This window comes from Orbicella franksi, chromosome 6 (genome assembly GCF_964199315.1).
Source record: "Orbicella franksi chromosome 6, jaOrbFran1.1, whole genome shotgun sequence".
Classification (NCBI taxonomy): Eukaryota; Metazoa; Cnidaria; class Anthozoa; order Scleractinia; family Merulinidae; genus Orbicella; species Orbicella franksi.
In genome coordinates, this window is record NC_138150.1 from 30,576,084 (window position 1) to 30,592,212 (window position 16,129).

At 38.0% G+C, this 16,129-nt stretch overlaps 1 protein-coding gene across 1 annotated transcript; it reads right to left on the reverse strand.

Moving 5' to 3' along the window:
- Positions 1–318: 318 nt before the first annotated feature.
- On the reverse strand, positions 319–15,097 carry LOC145489368 (splicing factor U2AF 50 kDa subunit-like). The gene is made up of 14 exons (XM_081468332.1): positions 14,901–15,097; positions 13,225–13,360; positions 10,247–10,279; positions 10,023–10,093; positions 9,717–9,850; positions 7,123–7,239; positions 6,597–6,653; positions 5,892–5,949; positions 5,584–5,687; positions 3,221–3,343; positions 2,469–2,558; positions 1,987–2,131; positions 1,379–1,482; positions 319–656 (listed from the first exon to the last, which is right to left on the reverse strand). Exons 1-14 carry the CDS (start codon positions 15,007–15,009, stop codon positions 522–524), a joined length of 1,416 nt encoding a protein of 471 aa, XP_081324458.1. The 5' UTR covers positions 15,010–15,097; the 3' UTR covers positions 319–521.
- Positions 15,098–16,129: the final 1,032 nt, after the last annotated feature.

A 16,129-nucleotide genomic window follows, 5' to 3' on the forward strand; every position in this document is an offset into this window, starting at 1 on the left:
TTTGCCCTTTCTTACTTGATACATTCATTCAGACTGGTTTCTAACGTATTTTTACTTTTTTAACCAAGAAAGAAGGGAAAAAAACTTTCATAAAGGCGCTTTTTCAGGGTTTATAAAACTCGGCAAACATACCTCGGCAAACATTTCTCTTTGTTATCAAGCCTTTGTTTTCTTTATTTTATCTGAATGATCGTCGGTCAGTTGTACAGGTTTTTGTGCCGAGGATTAGCCCCAGCGAGGGTGCCTAATCGAGGAAATAATGCACTGTAATCATATCTGTCGTATTGGTACAGTTCTCTTTAGTAACGCATGTCCTCGTCTGATTCACAACATTTTACTCAAAGTCGCGCAAATAAATCATATAACTAAAATTACAACATCTTACACAAGACTGTTAAAAAGAAGCGAAAACTATACAAAGGAAGAAACGAGATATCGGCCCATCTTTCCTAACACAATCGACGGCAGCGATTGGTATGACATCATCAGCTAATGATACTCTTTTCTTTTGTTTTTTCTTTCTAATGAAACTCTTTTCTGTGGTACATCTCTGGGCTGTAGAATGACGTCACTACCACGCGATTGGCAAACTTGCGGCCCGCCAGAGACTGGGCAGCATTCTTTGAGTCGTCAGGTGATCCGAATTCCACGTATATCTGAAAAAAGATGGTATTCAAAAGTTGGTATAAAAAAAAGGGCGCACGGCTTTTCTGGAGTTCTTTTTTCGATTAAAATTATATTACCATAAATAGAAATACAGATTTTATGAACAATAAAAAAAGATTTGTTCAGCTTACACACCCTTCCCTCCCCAAGCATTCTGTCAGGTTACGATGTAGCTGTTTGGTCTGCTTGTCACTAGACGATGTGAGTGGACGATCAGCGAATGTTCAGAAAACAACACAGTAACCTTTGCTAGCACTTGAAATCGGACCGCATGACCCGTGGTAAGGCTTTCACACTTCCCATACACTTTCATAATATTAAAATATTACAGTTGTCAGAATTGCCGATGTCGGACAACTGTTACGTGCAACAAAAATAATTTTAAACTGTAATATTATTTTAATATTTCTTCTGACGTTTTTCAGCAAACCTTTCATAATATCTTCTCTTCATAAAAGCCCCTGGTTGCCCGTTGGGCTTGGTGATAAAATTAACCAAATTTCACTAGACTTGCACTTACTATTGGAATGAACATTTCGGCGATACGGCGGCCATTTTGAATTTTATTGTTTCAAATAGCTATTATGGGATGCTCAGGGGGCAAATACCTACTTATTTGCCCCAAAAGCATCCCCTAATAGCTAGTTGAAACTGTAAACTTCAGAATGGCTGCACTTGCACCGAAAAGGTCCATTGCAATCATGACAATTACCTTTCCACAGCCAGGTGGTTCAAAATCTTCAACGGGTCTTGGTATTTCTAAGCTGACAACTTTGCCATACTTGGAACATTCCGTACGAACGTCTTCGTAAATTTCTGAGGAAGAAAATGAAAATGTTCTACTAATGTAACCTTGTGGTTATGAGCTACAAGCAACCTTTCAGAGATTTCAACCAGATTGATCAAGAAGACCACAATATCTCTTCTTTTTTAAAAATCAATTTTTTGTTACATTTGAAAGCAACTTCTATTAATTTTCTTGTAGATCGAACTTTGCTTCAGGGATACTCGAAAAATACAGAGTACTGTATGTACCTACTTGATTTGCAAAATAGAACCGTGACATTCAGAATTTTTTGTTTTCAAATTTCTCATTTCAAGTGTAAGAGTAGCAAGAACTATTAATCCCTTCAATCTCAACATCAAAATATCACTTCTCCTACTAAACGCTTTACATTTCTTTCAGTGTCAGTTCTGAGAATTTGCTAGTAAATCAGGACAATACCCCCTTATAGACGCTTTCCGTTATTCTCACAACCTGTTCACTTGACAGTTAATTGGAAAAGCGAGGAGAAATCAGCTTTTGATCACAGTTGTTACCTTCGTATTCTTCATCATCCATGAGCTCTTCTATCTCCACCATGTTCATGAGACACAGCACTTCTGTTGCACTGTTGTGAAGGTTAGCAGACATGTCCAGACCAGGAATCTGCATCTGGGCTGGGATCATGTTCATTGCATCCGGCTGCAAGAAAAAAAAAATCATTCCAGATCATGAAGCTTGTACCACTGCAACTGTACCAGGCAGGTTAACCTACACTGGGTACTGTATGTGGGGAGACTGAGGTATTGACTCCTGTCCATCCTGTATCCAGGTAAACTTAAGAGGTCTTTGAGTTTGTTTGCAATTCGGGCTACTACAGCTGCACTTGCGGGAGAATTGAAAACTTGCTCTGACGCAGACATCCTAAACAGCAGCTCTAGCTGTCCACTCAAGCAAGGGGCCTGCTTTACAGAGACTGAGTAAAGTTACGTCGAAACAAGTGAAATTCAGCCAAGAACAGCAAGACATTGTTACTTACATTATTCATATTTGTCTTAGCTCCAACACTTGCTCGCTGAACTATTAACTTCTTCTCGCCAAGCTGCATTCCATTGAGTCCTGTGATTGCCTGCATTGGAAGAAATAAGACAACTTCAACATCTTCAATAACTTGGACTTCAGTACAGCTCAGGGCCCAAGCAACCATGAAAGCCTTATATTATGCACTGGTCAGCAGATGTACGAAATGTCCAACAAGAAGTGAAGGAGCAAAGGAGTGAAATTTCCACCCACACCTCCAACTTGAAACATAGCTATGCTATTTTCCAAGTTAAAACTTCATGTGTATCAGCATGTTCCGCGTGCTACCTCAAGCAATACAAGTATACAGTAGCACTAGGTCAAGATGCAGTCTCTCAAGTGTTCTAAAGACCCATGTACACATGTTCTGTTGTACAGATGTACAGTAGGGAAATTCAATCTTGAAAATATGACGAATGGGTACAAAGTAGCACCCTGATTTCACAGGTTTACAGCTGAGAAAAGGTAGAGCAACAAAATGCTGCACTGGTAAACTGAATCTTGAATATCCTTGTTGGAGAATCAAGGTAGAAACAAGTGGAGAAACAATGCATTGCAATAATCATTTACAAGTATTGGATACTATGGTGGAATATTATCATGAACATTTACACATTGGTCGGTATGCATTGCACTTAAGCCATTAGACCACCACATAAGGTATCTGTAATCAAAGCAACTGTTTGGATGCGTCACTACAATGTAACTTACAACATCTGTAATTGTGAGGTCCACATATTCGCAGAAGGCGTAACCCTTTGAGAGGCCAGTAGCACTGTCTTTCACTAAATTGAAGGCCTTGAGCTCTCCAAATGATGCCAAAAGCTCCTTGACCTGAAAATGAAAAACAAGCACCCACATTACAGTGAGTTGAATCCTGAACACAATACAGACATTTTAAACACACACAAGAGCTCGAAGCCAAGGCTGCTTGAATGGGCACAGGCCAGAACAACAACAATAACAAGTTGTCATTCTGTTCTGTCAAATGATAAACCCAGTAGCCAAGTTACCTTGGCAACAAGACAGTATTTATGCATGTGCACACCCCAACATAATATCAGTCTTCAAGGTTTTGGGAGCAAGACATCTCCTCAGGGTAGCGATTATTGTCCAAGAAGCAAGCTGATAAAATTGAGGTGTGCAAAGATAAACACAACAGCTTAAGCGTCAGCAAATAAAAATGGCTTTGAAGTTATGAGGCTACTGGACTAAATAAGTTCAGGCATTCAGTTATTTTCTCTGCAACATTGTCCATCCTTCATATATTTCCATGACAAGAAGATGAACACCTTTAAGCAACCAGGGAGATTCCTAACAGCAAATAGGGAACTAACAGGAACACATTCAAATTTGCTGTTTTTTGACTGATTTTTTTTTTTTTTTAAACGAAAGTTCAGAATTTCAACTCATGCACTTTAGCCAACCAACCCACAAAATCAAAGCCACTTGAAGGAGGACCCGAGGCACCTTTGATAGCATCCAATAGTGATTACAGGCCTTGGATTGGATGATACATCTATATAATTTTTTTATGCCCCTATGAGAAACATTACTCAGTGTAGGTGACTCATGCCTGCCAATGGAAGTTTTTAAATCAAGTCAGCGTGCATACACCACTCTTGACCAAGCCCTTATTCCACACACTCGATGTAGAGGAACTTGCCTTTAGCCAGATTTGATGACCATTTTAGTCCCCCCTAAGCTAGGGATCAAATGAAGGGGAAATAAAATTGAAACATGTCAGTGTTGCTTTAATCACTACTGATTACTAGGCAGTATCAAGTTTTGCACATTGAAAACACTTGACACACAACACCAAAGGATCAATTTGGGGATAGAGTTAAGTATTGCTTCATTTTTCAATATTGTATGCTCAAAAAAGGGACAACAAAAACAATGCTTATTTTCCACATAGGCTCTTGTTAAACAACAGTACAAAAAAGCCCATATAAAATATACATGTGCACACTGATTGGTTAAAATTAGTGTTTCTCTAACACGATAGAAACACAGACGTAGCACAATCTGTTGACATAATGATGGTGCGGGCAAAGAGAATTTACATTTTGAAGATCAAAGTAAACAAGTTATTTTCTCTTCTTTTGTCATGGTATTTTCTTAAACAAATCAAAAACATGTTTTCTGTGTTTCTACTGAATTATAGAAACACTTTTGAAAGTTTGGGAGAGCTCAAAAAAAGTTGTGGAAATACCAGCCTAGGGGCTTGAGTTCCCACAGCATTTACATTTACATTTTCATTTTCTGCTGCTTTTACATTTCCAAAAAATGATATAGCTAATGTTTTTCACAGATCTTGACTAATATTCTTCTGGGTAAAAAGAAATTAGGGATTAAAATAGTTCATATAGTCCAAAGTTGCAATCTAGTCTAATGGACATTACATGTTGATTTCCTAAAAAGAAAAGCTGAAAAAGAAAAAGATGCCGAGAGCGATGCCTTTCACAGCCAAAGATGGTATGCTGATCTAAAAAAAGAGAATGGCTGAAAAGCAATCGCTGAAAGAACAAAAATAGATTTTTGGTATTAGTCTGGATGCAACTGACATTCCTGTAACAAAAGAAAAGTGTGCCTCTCAGATCATGAACTGTCCTTGGACCTTAAAGCTGTGGAAAAATCTGGACATGAACATTCTCTACACGACAGACAGCAGCGTGCTTTAAATTGAAATACACAATTATTTTCACTTCATGTTTTGCTGGTTATTTTTTACAAATTTTTAGACATTTGCTAACTGATTCCAACACATATTTACTTTCCGGAAATGCAACACTTCTTACAATTTACATGTAGGCTGTGAAAAATGTGGTTTCCTGGTGAAAATAACATTGCAAGTCATAGTTACATGTACATGTATGTAACATTCCATTTTGGTGAGTTTGGTTGATTATTTCCATTCTCACTCTCAAAGACTTGTGACCATATTGCGAATGTTGGCAATGAAGCAAAGTCATATCAAGGTACAGTATATTCGCAACTGTATTTTGAAGTTACCATTGTCCGCCTACCAAAGTTCCATGATATCCCTTTCACTTTACCCCTAAACTCATTACCTGATCTTCACTGAGGTAGTTCGGCAATCCTCCAATGAAAATCTTGTGAGGAGAATCTGGGACAACAGTTGATACAACACCTGGGACATGAATAGTGGCCGTTTCTGCAAAAGAAGAATCATCTTCAGCCTTAGACAGAAAACAAGTAGTAATTGACAGGGAAGGTCACTATACTTGTTCAGGCATTTCATCTCAGAGAGACACTCAAACTGGCATACAGGTGTACCAGTGCAGACATTATCCCAAGTATTCTTATGCTTAAAATGCAAAAAGAACCTGCATCTCATCATAAGGGAATTACAATGTACCTGACATTCCTGGGATGGGTTGGTAGTCCTTAGGTCTCCTGATTTTCAATGACTGGCCCTAAAATGTATCACATACAAAAAAAAACTGTCACATACATACATGAGATGCTGGACAGACATTTCCAATAAACTCTCTGTCCACACCCACAAAACAAGTCAAGAACATTGATCAGATTTCTGACTCAAAAAGGATTGATTCTGATGCATAAAAATGCTGTTATCGCGACTCCTGCAGGACAGGTTGATGAAGCTTTCAAAACTGTATTACATGTACAACTACATTTACAATTTTTGTTTATACTCAAAGCAAAGCTTCACAGATCTCTTGCTGTACACTACTATCGTACAAGTAATGAGAGCTCAGATTTGTCTGTCAGCTCCATCAGTAACAAGCAAACAAGAACCTTTTCTGCATTTATAATGGATACATATTAACAATTATGTATATTTAACCTGTAGCAAATGTACAAAAAGTTATATTTTACCATGCTACTAAATTAAGCAATTTTCAATATTTTGTTTCAAGCTCTGACACCAGGTTTACTGTCAAGCCCGCATTGTTTCTTGAGTACATATACTTGGGTTTTAGCTTCCAAAACACACAATAAGCAGGAAATTGTATTCTGACTGTACACGGTATACTGTCACACGGATTACTACACATAACTATAGAGAAATGTACGTGACAAAGCTGTTAAATTGTACCTCTAGGATGATCCCATCAAAAGCCATAGCCTGAGTAGTCTCTTCAACTGAACGAAGCTGAAAGCAAAAAAGAGAAGATTAAAATGAGTCATACAGTACATGTATATAAGGCAGAAAAGGCTGTACACCCACAGTAATTTGGAACCCCTGGCTCCTAGTGAAAAGTACTGAACTTTATGGCCTCCTAAACATAGTAGATGAAACATCACACAGTATAAAAAAGGAAGCAATTAGCATTAGAATACATGAACACTTACGTGTAGTTGATGATATACAATGTATATGAACACAATTTTGAGTTCACAGCAAACAGCAAAATCTACCAAGTTGATTTTCAGTTTCTTTCTTCTAATCCTTAAATAGATTACACAGAAATAGAAAAACATCTCCAACAACTCCCCACAAATACAAATAATTTAGCTGTGCTGTACAAAGAGCTGAAGAGAGATGGCAAAAGTTTCATTTTGTCGTTTGCAGTTTTCTGTAAACATTGTGCTTACAACATGTACCTTCTCCGTATACATACCTCAATAAAGGCAAAGTTCTGCTCCAAGTTGATCTGTGCAGCAATGACAGGATTACCAGGGGCTGTGTTTAACTTTGCCTCTTGCATTTTGGCATTAAAGAACTCTATCATAAGATTCTGCAATTGGAAAAAATATATACTGAGAAAATCCACATTCACAAGTTAATATTTGCTTTAAATAAACATCTTGAAACACACGGGAGGCAGAGGAAAAAATTAAGACAAACAACATGCATCCAGCCATGACATCTTACAGTACCGCTCAAAAGTAAGTTCCCACCTCTCGTCTCGTTTCTCGCGAGACGAGAGTCTCGTCTTGCGAGAACCATTGAAGCGTAAATTTTGGAATAAATTACAAGCAGTTAGCTTGGGAGACAATGAATAAGTTGCCAGTAATGGGATACCCGTGTTTGCGGAAAAACACTCTGGGATTGTCAGGGGGCAAACATTGCAAGTCGCTAGAAGGAAATGTATGGCGAAAAATTGTTTCGACGCCCAAAAACACGGTTTTGGGGAGAGATCAACGCTTTTTCGCCATTGTTTCATCACAAATTGATTTTGGCAATGTTGATACATGGAAAATGTAAGTTTTTGTTCGAATAACCATGAAATAAGTGATAAAATTTACCGATGAACTCCCTTCTCCTTGCGTGAGGTTTATTTTGAAATACATGGAAGAGAATATTGAAAATTTCAATACACGCCTGATCTCGAGAGGCTACCCGGAGCAAATGGTAGAGAAGACCCTTTGAGAAGTTAAATATAAAGACAGAAAAGAAGCTCTAAAACGGAAATCGAAAATTGCAGAAAGAACTACTACCCTTTGTGTCAGGCAATTTCACTCAACCGTCAATACCAAACTTTGGAAAGCATAACCACACACAAATGGCACTTTTAAATACAAATACTCAGAGATATATTCAAGGAGCCACCATTGATCTGTTATAGAAAAGGAAAATCACGGAAATACAAGCTTGTAAAAGCAAAACGAAGGCTTTGAGCAACACAGTAGCCACACAGCATGAGTTGCGCGGACTCATTTGTCATTAAATCAACCCCAGACAGTACAATGATCGCCACCAGACTTATTTCCAGTATTATTTGTATGACTGAGCTTTCAAAAAAGCCTAAAGTAGTCTGTGCACAACTTAAAAGGCTTTACTGGGTTATTTTCCTCTCGATTTATACCTAATTAATTTTGTAATATTTTCAGACCATCACGCGATGTAAATTTCACAATAAACCTCACGCAAGCGGTCGCTTTTATTATTTCATTGCAGCGTGTTGGCTTTGCGTAAATATGAACGACAGCTTTTAAGTGGAAACTTGCCTCGCAAGACCCAATACTATCATCGCAAATGAAGAAACTGAATGGAAACATTGTGTTTTATTCTCAAATCAAGACGTTGATGAAAGTGCTTGAGTAATCGATGAGTAAAGTGTCAATAGTTTCCGGATTATTTTCAGTCCGTAACGCAGTGAATTTGCGTAAGTGTGCGTGTCCTTTGAACTCGCTTTGGAATTGTAAAACCGTTGTTTTCATCAATAAAATTGAATGTAAACAATCACTAAAATTGAAATATTAACCACCGGAAAGAGAACTTCGGTAAACCTGAACATGTTTCGTCTGACAGCGAGAAAGGAAGTGAATTTTTGATTACATAACAAATCGAAAACGTGACTTCATGCACGCGTCCTTTGCTAAAATAACAAACGCACGTGTGGCAGAAGTGTCCAAAGAATTGGAACGTGAAATGGAACGCAGAAGACGTCAGTTTGAATACTGAAAGTTATGTTGGTCTTAATTTCCATGTTAAACGTGCCTACCAAGAAAGTCAAAGTCTGTTGAGCGAGTGATGGAAAGATTGCGATTTTTTGGTCAAATTAATTGTGTTGATGTTGAACTCGACTACATGTACATCGATCGATAAAAGGCTTTCGGAGAACCCTACAAACAAAGAGAAGCGTTTCAAAAACGAAATGGTTTTATAGGAGTTTTTAATAGCAAATGCTGCGAGATAAGCTGTGTCACAGAACTCGCTTAACTGCAAAGTTAGTAACGCGCGTCGATCAGCGATCGAAACACGGTTATCAAAATTGTGAACCACTCGAAGGCCAAGAACGGTCCCGAACGGTCCGTGTTTGCTTTTAAACATGACACTGCTAACCTTTCTTTCATGTATACAGCACCTTTCTACTGAAGTGAAGTTAATGACTTCATTTACAATTGCGGCGTTCGCTTGGCGAAAGAAGCCACCGGGATCGATCAGCAAAAGAAGCAATTTCAGCGTACAGGTCTGGACACCGTGGAAGTCATGAACGATATGTTTTCGACTGAAAACTGAAAAATTTGCAGCGTATATATTCACAGATACCGTTCTCAAGCCACGTGGGTTGAAAATTTCTGGAGTTACATCTTTTATGAACGTGGTAAATATCAGAAATGGGCCACTAGTCTCAGGCCCTGCACAAAGATATAGAAGTGTATTACTCTTTTGACAGAAATAGCACGCACATTTCATGAGGACAATCTGTAAGAAACCTGCGGTTAAAATAAATCTAGGCTAAAAGCCTGCCAGTGCAGATTGACCCACCTCAGTTATGCCAAACGGAATATTTCCAACATACAATCGACGAGCCTGGCGTGTCATCTGACTGCCTTGTGGTAAACTGCTCACTGTTCCCCCAGGGACTGGGCCTCCTGCATTGACTGGTATCTGCCCTGCAGCTATAGTCAATGATTAATGACAAACAAACATGAATATAGAAACTCAAAAGGGAAATGCAATGTTGTTACAATGTGCATGGCACCAATAGTCCGCAGTGCTGAACGGCAATGCCAGTAAGTTACGATAACATAAATCATGAAAGTTTTGATGATTAACATGAATGTACTGCACCTCTCATAGCTTTGTATTGCATTGGTGTCAAAGTCTCATAACCAATAGGAGGCCTATCCCACAAACTTTCCCTATAAAAAGAAACATTCAAGGTACATTTAAAAAAAATACATACATACATATGTAGAACTGTACCTACCGAAAACCACAAAACTCAATTAACAATGCATAGGCCTGGAGAGAGAAATTTGGATAATATACATGTATGTTGCAATAATTCATACCTCTTTCTCCTTCTTTTTGGGGGAGAGGGAGACCTAAAAGTAGAAATAAAGATTTTATAAATGTGAAAGGCATGGCAAGATTCTTTCTCAACCTACAGGGCCAAGTTAACTCACTTTGGTAATAACATCTTATCTCTGATAACTGAAGGTACATGTATAATGTTAGCAAGAACTGAATGCATTAGAGAGACAATCTTAATGACAAGTTACTGTAGAAAGATTACAAGTTCTTACTCTAATTCCCGAAAACGTGGCTGTAAAAAAAGGCAACCATAGTCTAGGTTCTCTAACTGTTTTTAGTAGAATTCTACTAGTATACTAATGCAAATGCTTTAATCTGATTGGCTGAGGCATTGAACACTATCAGCCATTAGTGTGCAGTGGCTGGAGGTCGTCTAGGAAATGGCAATGTTTTTTATGTTTTTCCAAAGTTTTGGAGGAAAATTTTGATGCAAATGGATAATTCAATTCCTGAGAAGTCTAAACAAAGGACATTTACGATTTCTTGACTTTCAAAAAAGTTGAAATTATTGAAAAACTGATGCGCGCGCACACACAACTTTAACTTTAGATGCCAACAGGGCTTGAAATTAACTTTTTCGTTCAGGAGCCAGCCGGCGACTAACAGAAAAATTTGGGTTGCCAGATCGTAAAGTTTGGTCGCCAACTTATTTTATATATAACTTACACAAGAACACAATTTTATACGTTACTTTGCATGCAAGAAAAGTCACAATTGAAGAGCGAAAACAATTGCAATTAGAAACAACACGAGTAACACTTAGTTTTAAAGCTACCATTGTTCTCCATGCTGCATCACTGGTTCAAAGCCACAGACGGGACTGGCGCCCATGTTAGAGCAGCACTCCCGGACTACAAGAAAGCCTTTGATCTTGTAGACCACAATTTACTGATCGCCAAGCTCTATAGCCTAGGAGTAAAACCCACCATTGTCAACTGGGTGTCGGACTTTTTACGAAACAGATACCAACATGTCAAGCTAAATTCGGATTGCTTCTCGGATTTCAAACCAGTCCCAGCCGGAATTCCACAGGGAACCCGGATTGGCCCATGGCTCTTTTTGGTTATGATCAGTGACCTCACAATGAGCAACACCCTCTCTTCCATATGGAAATTCGCAGATGACACCACGGTCTCGGAAATTGTCCCCAAGTTTGGTGCTTCAATGCTCCAAGATACAGTACATGATGTCCTTCGATGGTCTAACGACAACAGATTCAAACTGAACTCACTTAAGTGCAAGGAACTCAAAATAGACTTTCGAAGGGAAAGTAACTTGGACACTGTTTCTCTTGAGTCTAATGGTAATGCTTTTGAAATTGTGAAATCAGTTAAGATATTAGGCATCACTGTAACAAATGACCTTAAATGGAACGATCATGTCGATAATATTACTACGAAAGCATCTCGACGAATTTACTTGCTCAAACAACTCAAGCGCGCTGGCATAGACCGCAAGTCTCTAATTCAATTCTATTGTGCATGCATACGTTCCGTTCTAGAATATGCATGCCAGGCTTTCCACTCTAGCTTGCCAGCTTATTTGTCCGACCAAATAGAGAGGGTTCAGAAAAGAGTCTTAAGAATCCTATTCCCAGAGGTTTCGTATTGCAAGGCCCTGGAAGATGCAGCCTTAAAAACACTCTTTCATTATTAGATGTGAGGAATTATGTAGCATTCTGTTTAAACAAATTGTAGAGAGTAATGACCAACACAAACTAGCTGGCTTGCTGCCCGCGTGCAATGACAGTGAGAGATATAATTTCGGGACTAGGCATATGTTTTCAATCCCACATGTAAAAACAAAGAGGTTTAGAAATACTTTCATAATGCACTATGCAAATAAACAACAATTGTAAATAGAATTTTATACTAGTTTGATGTATTTTATTATTATATAATTTTTTTATGTATAGTTAGGAATTTTTATAGTTTGAATTTTTTAAACATGTAGTATATAACACAAGTAATTCAGCTTATAGCTGCAAGTTGTGAGTTTAATAAACAATTTATCTATCTATCTTCTCAGGTGATATGTCTCTGGTCCAATGGTGATGGTTGTCTTGATATAGTCATTTTAAATGAAGCAAAGCATAAAACATTTTAAGTCCATGGTTTTCATTGTAAGACAAACACGGGTCCTTGCGTATTTTCCCTTTGCTACTTCTTCGAAATGCCGATGAAGGATTCAAAGTTTGGATTAACCTTTTGGCTGAATCTTCATTCCCCGCATGTTAAAACTCACGTAATTCCTTCAACTGATTGGTATCTGCCGCCATTTTCCCGGCAGATGAAAAGCACATGGTGTTGAAGTGCACCTAAGATCCCAGTTTCGGAACAAGCCGCTGAAACAATATGGTGCACCATGAACGCAGTATTGACGTGTTAAAATACACTCAATTATTCTGATTATCTTGTAATACTCGGACATTGTTTTACTGGGGAAGGAAAGGTGAGTTGTATAATAGCTACCATATCCAGTTGATTTCCTTATATAAAGATTTAAAAGTTGTGTCATGGTTTTCTTTAGTTATCAGACAAAACACGAGTCACCAGCTGGCGACCAGTTTTGAAAATTGAGTCGCCAGTGCTCAATTTCTGGTGGCATTGGCGACCAGTGAGTCGCAATTTCGAGCCCTGGACAATTCAATCCAAGCGATCTTTTTTAGGTGCAAAGTTTAATAACATGGCAAGAAATAATTGGAAACCGTTATTTGAAGTAAATTTTAGTAAGAATTCTACTAAAACAATTAGATAATTTGCTCTTGATTTCTATGAGGCGATACTTGATTCAGCCTTTGGGCCTCATCAAATATCACCTCATAGAAATCTCGAGCTCATAATCTACATGTAATTGTCAAATAGTTCAACCTAAAGTAAGTGTACAATGCAAGTTTATATACATGCAAATGTAATAATTAATAGCTGTATGAAATGAGATAGACTTAAGTCCTGACCTGTTTCCCCCCCTGAATCGATCTCTCCCACCACCAAAGTTTCTACGATCTCTGTTTGGACTCCTTGATCTTGATCTTGATCTTGATCGCCGCCTTCTATCACGACCTCGGTCTCTTGATCTGTCATTACCACCACCTACCAACACAGAAAAAATGAATACACAGTCACAAGATGTGTTATTATAGTGACCTTGACAAATATTCAGTTTAAGGTTTCAATATTTTATTAGTGTATAAAACCTTCAATGGTTTAAATAACATGGGCGGCTATTTTGCGAGTTGCGTAGTATTTTTTCTGAGCTCCGAGGGGCTAGGAAAAATACAAGGAATGAGCAAAATACAGATTACATGTACATGCTTAACCATCTAAGAAGCGATTTCTTATTCCATTATAATGTCATGTTCCAGTACAGTATTTTAGCTTTTAGTTTTTAGTTTTTGAAATACATGTACATCTTGCATCATACAAAAATCATACCAGTTGTATAAGGCATGTGCAAATTACAATACAGTGCAACATGGGGTCACATTTTGTGCACTCCCTTCACAAAACATGGTAAAATGGCATAATAGTGGAATAATAATGTGGAGTATATAGTCAAGTCAAACTCACTAATATATGTAGTTTGTTTGTCTAGTTTAAACTCTAGGTTACTTGTCTACACTTAATTCAGTTGCATAAGTACTTGTTCCTCATCTTAATTTTCTACCAGATGCATTGCATTAAGATTGCTGAATAGTCCAGAAAGCAGTACATAGATGCCTTGATTTTGAACTAAAGTTTGCCATGTCATGTCAAGTGTCAAGTTTGACACTTAGTTTATTTCACAGTCACAGACTACAATGTATGGGGCTACAGACCATGGTAGCACTTCAGATCAAACCTTTGCTCATATTGCACATTATTTTACAGTTTATGGAAAACTTGCAGTTCAGTCCAGTATTATCAGTAATAATAAAATAATAAAATAAGACTTTATTTTAGGAGGGTTAACACTTAATAGCCAAGGGCTAATAAACTGGTGGTCCTTGGAAAATAAATTACAAACCTACATTAATTATTATTAGTAGCATTTTTGAAAAACATTCAGTTTATTTCATACAGTAGTCACAAATTAAAAGACTGTGGACCACTGACCACAAATTTTAGGGTGCGTTCCTTTGGTGTGATCTGGATCAGGAGCAGGATCAGTGATCCAGGGTAACTCAGTCATGGTAAATGAAAGGAAGGGATGAATCCACATGGATTCATTGGTGCCTTTGCTGTACCATTATCTAAGTGATCTTGGATCAGTAATCCTGATTGAGATCACCCCAAAGGAATGCACCCTTAGATTAATGTACCTTTCGAACATATGGGTATTTTGAAGTTGCTCTAAAGCTTACATACATGTAGTGTGAAACCATACACGCTTTTGATATAACGTATGGAAAATACAGTAAAGTAACCTTTAAAGTTTGATTAAAATCCATTATTGAAAAGCAAACAGAATATAATGTTCATGCCCCCTAAATGCACAAAGCCTTACTGGCCTAGCAGAACCATAAATAGCTTGTAAAGTTAAGCTACGTAAGCTTTATTTGTTTTCTTTCACCACCAAGCTTTCGATCATTAAGGCAAGCTTCCTAGCTACATGTACTAGGTGGCACCGTAAAAACTTATCGATCCCACTTACCGTATTCGTCTCTACCATCGCGGTCGTTATCATATTCCTTACGATATCCACTTATTTTAGCACCAATATCATCTTCCAAATTGAATCCACCTCCATCAACCGCTGCCATAATAGTCTAAAAACCTCAAAACTTCGCTATTTCGCAAAAACTAAACGCATGGATTTTCAACATGGACGACAAAACCTACACAGCACCTACGGCCTCATGGGATGGAAGGTAACATGGAGACGAGGTTGACGAAAGAGCGCGCCCGTGTCCCGGGCCTTTCGCGGGATTTCGTTTGTCGCTATTTTGTGGTTCTAAACAGAGCAAAAATAAAGAGCTATAAGTTTTTAACGAAAAAAAGGCTGATCGCAAATTACTTTTTGCTAATTTTTCAAATTAATAGACAGTTTGGGGTCACGCCGCGTTCTGTGCTTAAGTTCTCGCATTTTCGGATTGTACTAGCTGGGAAAGACCGTCTCGCTGTTGGCGAGGCGTTCGTGAAATTTCTTCATTCAGAAATGACCGTCTTCAATTTATTTCACTGTTGTAGTATTGGTTTATTGTAGAGCCACTCTAGCTTAGTACTAATTGAAAGAAAACTTTTAAATAAACAGTCTCAAGCTGAGCGTCGTTGAAAGGATATGCAAATTACTTGCGATTAACTTTTAACTTCCGGGGCTGAAGTAAAATTTACGACCAGCATTTGGCAATATTAACCAAGGTACTATCACTTTGTTTGTCACAGCATGTTTTGAGAGTGAGTTTCATTCAAAGTGGCAGTTTTGAATCAATGAAACAGTCAAAACACAGTCCCTTTAATGAGAAAAAAACTTAGCTCTTATTACTTGTTTCGATTGTTTATTGACCGCCTTAGGGTAATTTGGATTTATATCTTCACTAGTCAAAAAACAAAACTCGCGTAAGACTCGTGCTCTTACAGTAGTTTTCGTTTTCCCATACTTTGAGTTCCTATAAGGCTCAATCGATAAAAATATTTTTTGTTATATATTCAAATTTAAAACATAACTGTGCCTTGCACGAATAAAAGCTCATCTGACTGCTTACTAATTTATGAAATTTGTTGACTGTAGTGTCATATTTCAGTCGTGTTCTAGACTGAGAACGTACCAACAGTTTTATATTAACCTCAAGCTGGACCAACTGATGCGATTTATACAGGAGGGTGGGGTAAGGTTGAAGCGGTAAGTCATACGTGGCGAAGTGAACAAGCAAGCGCCACGCG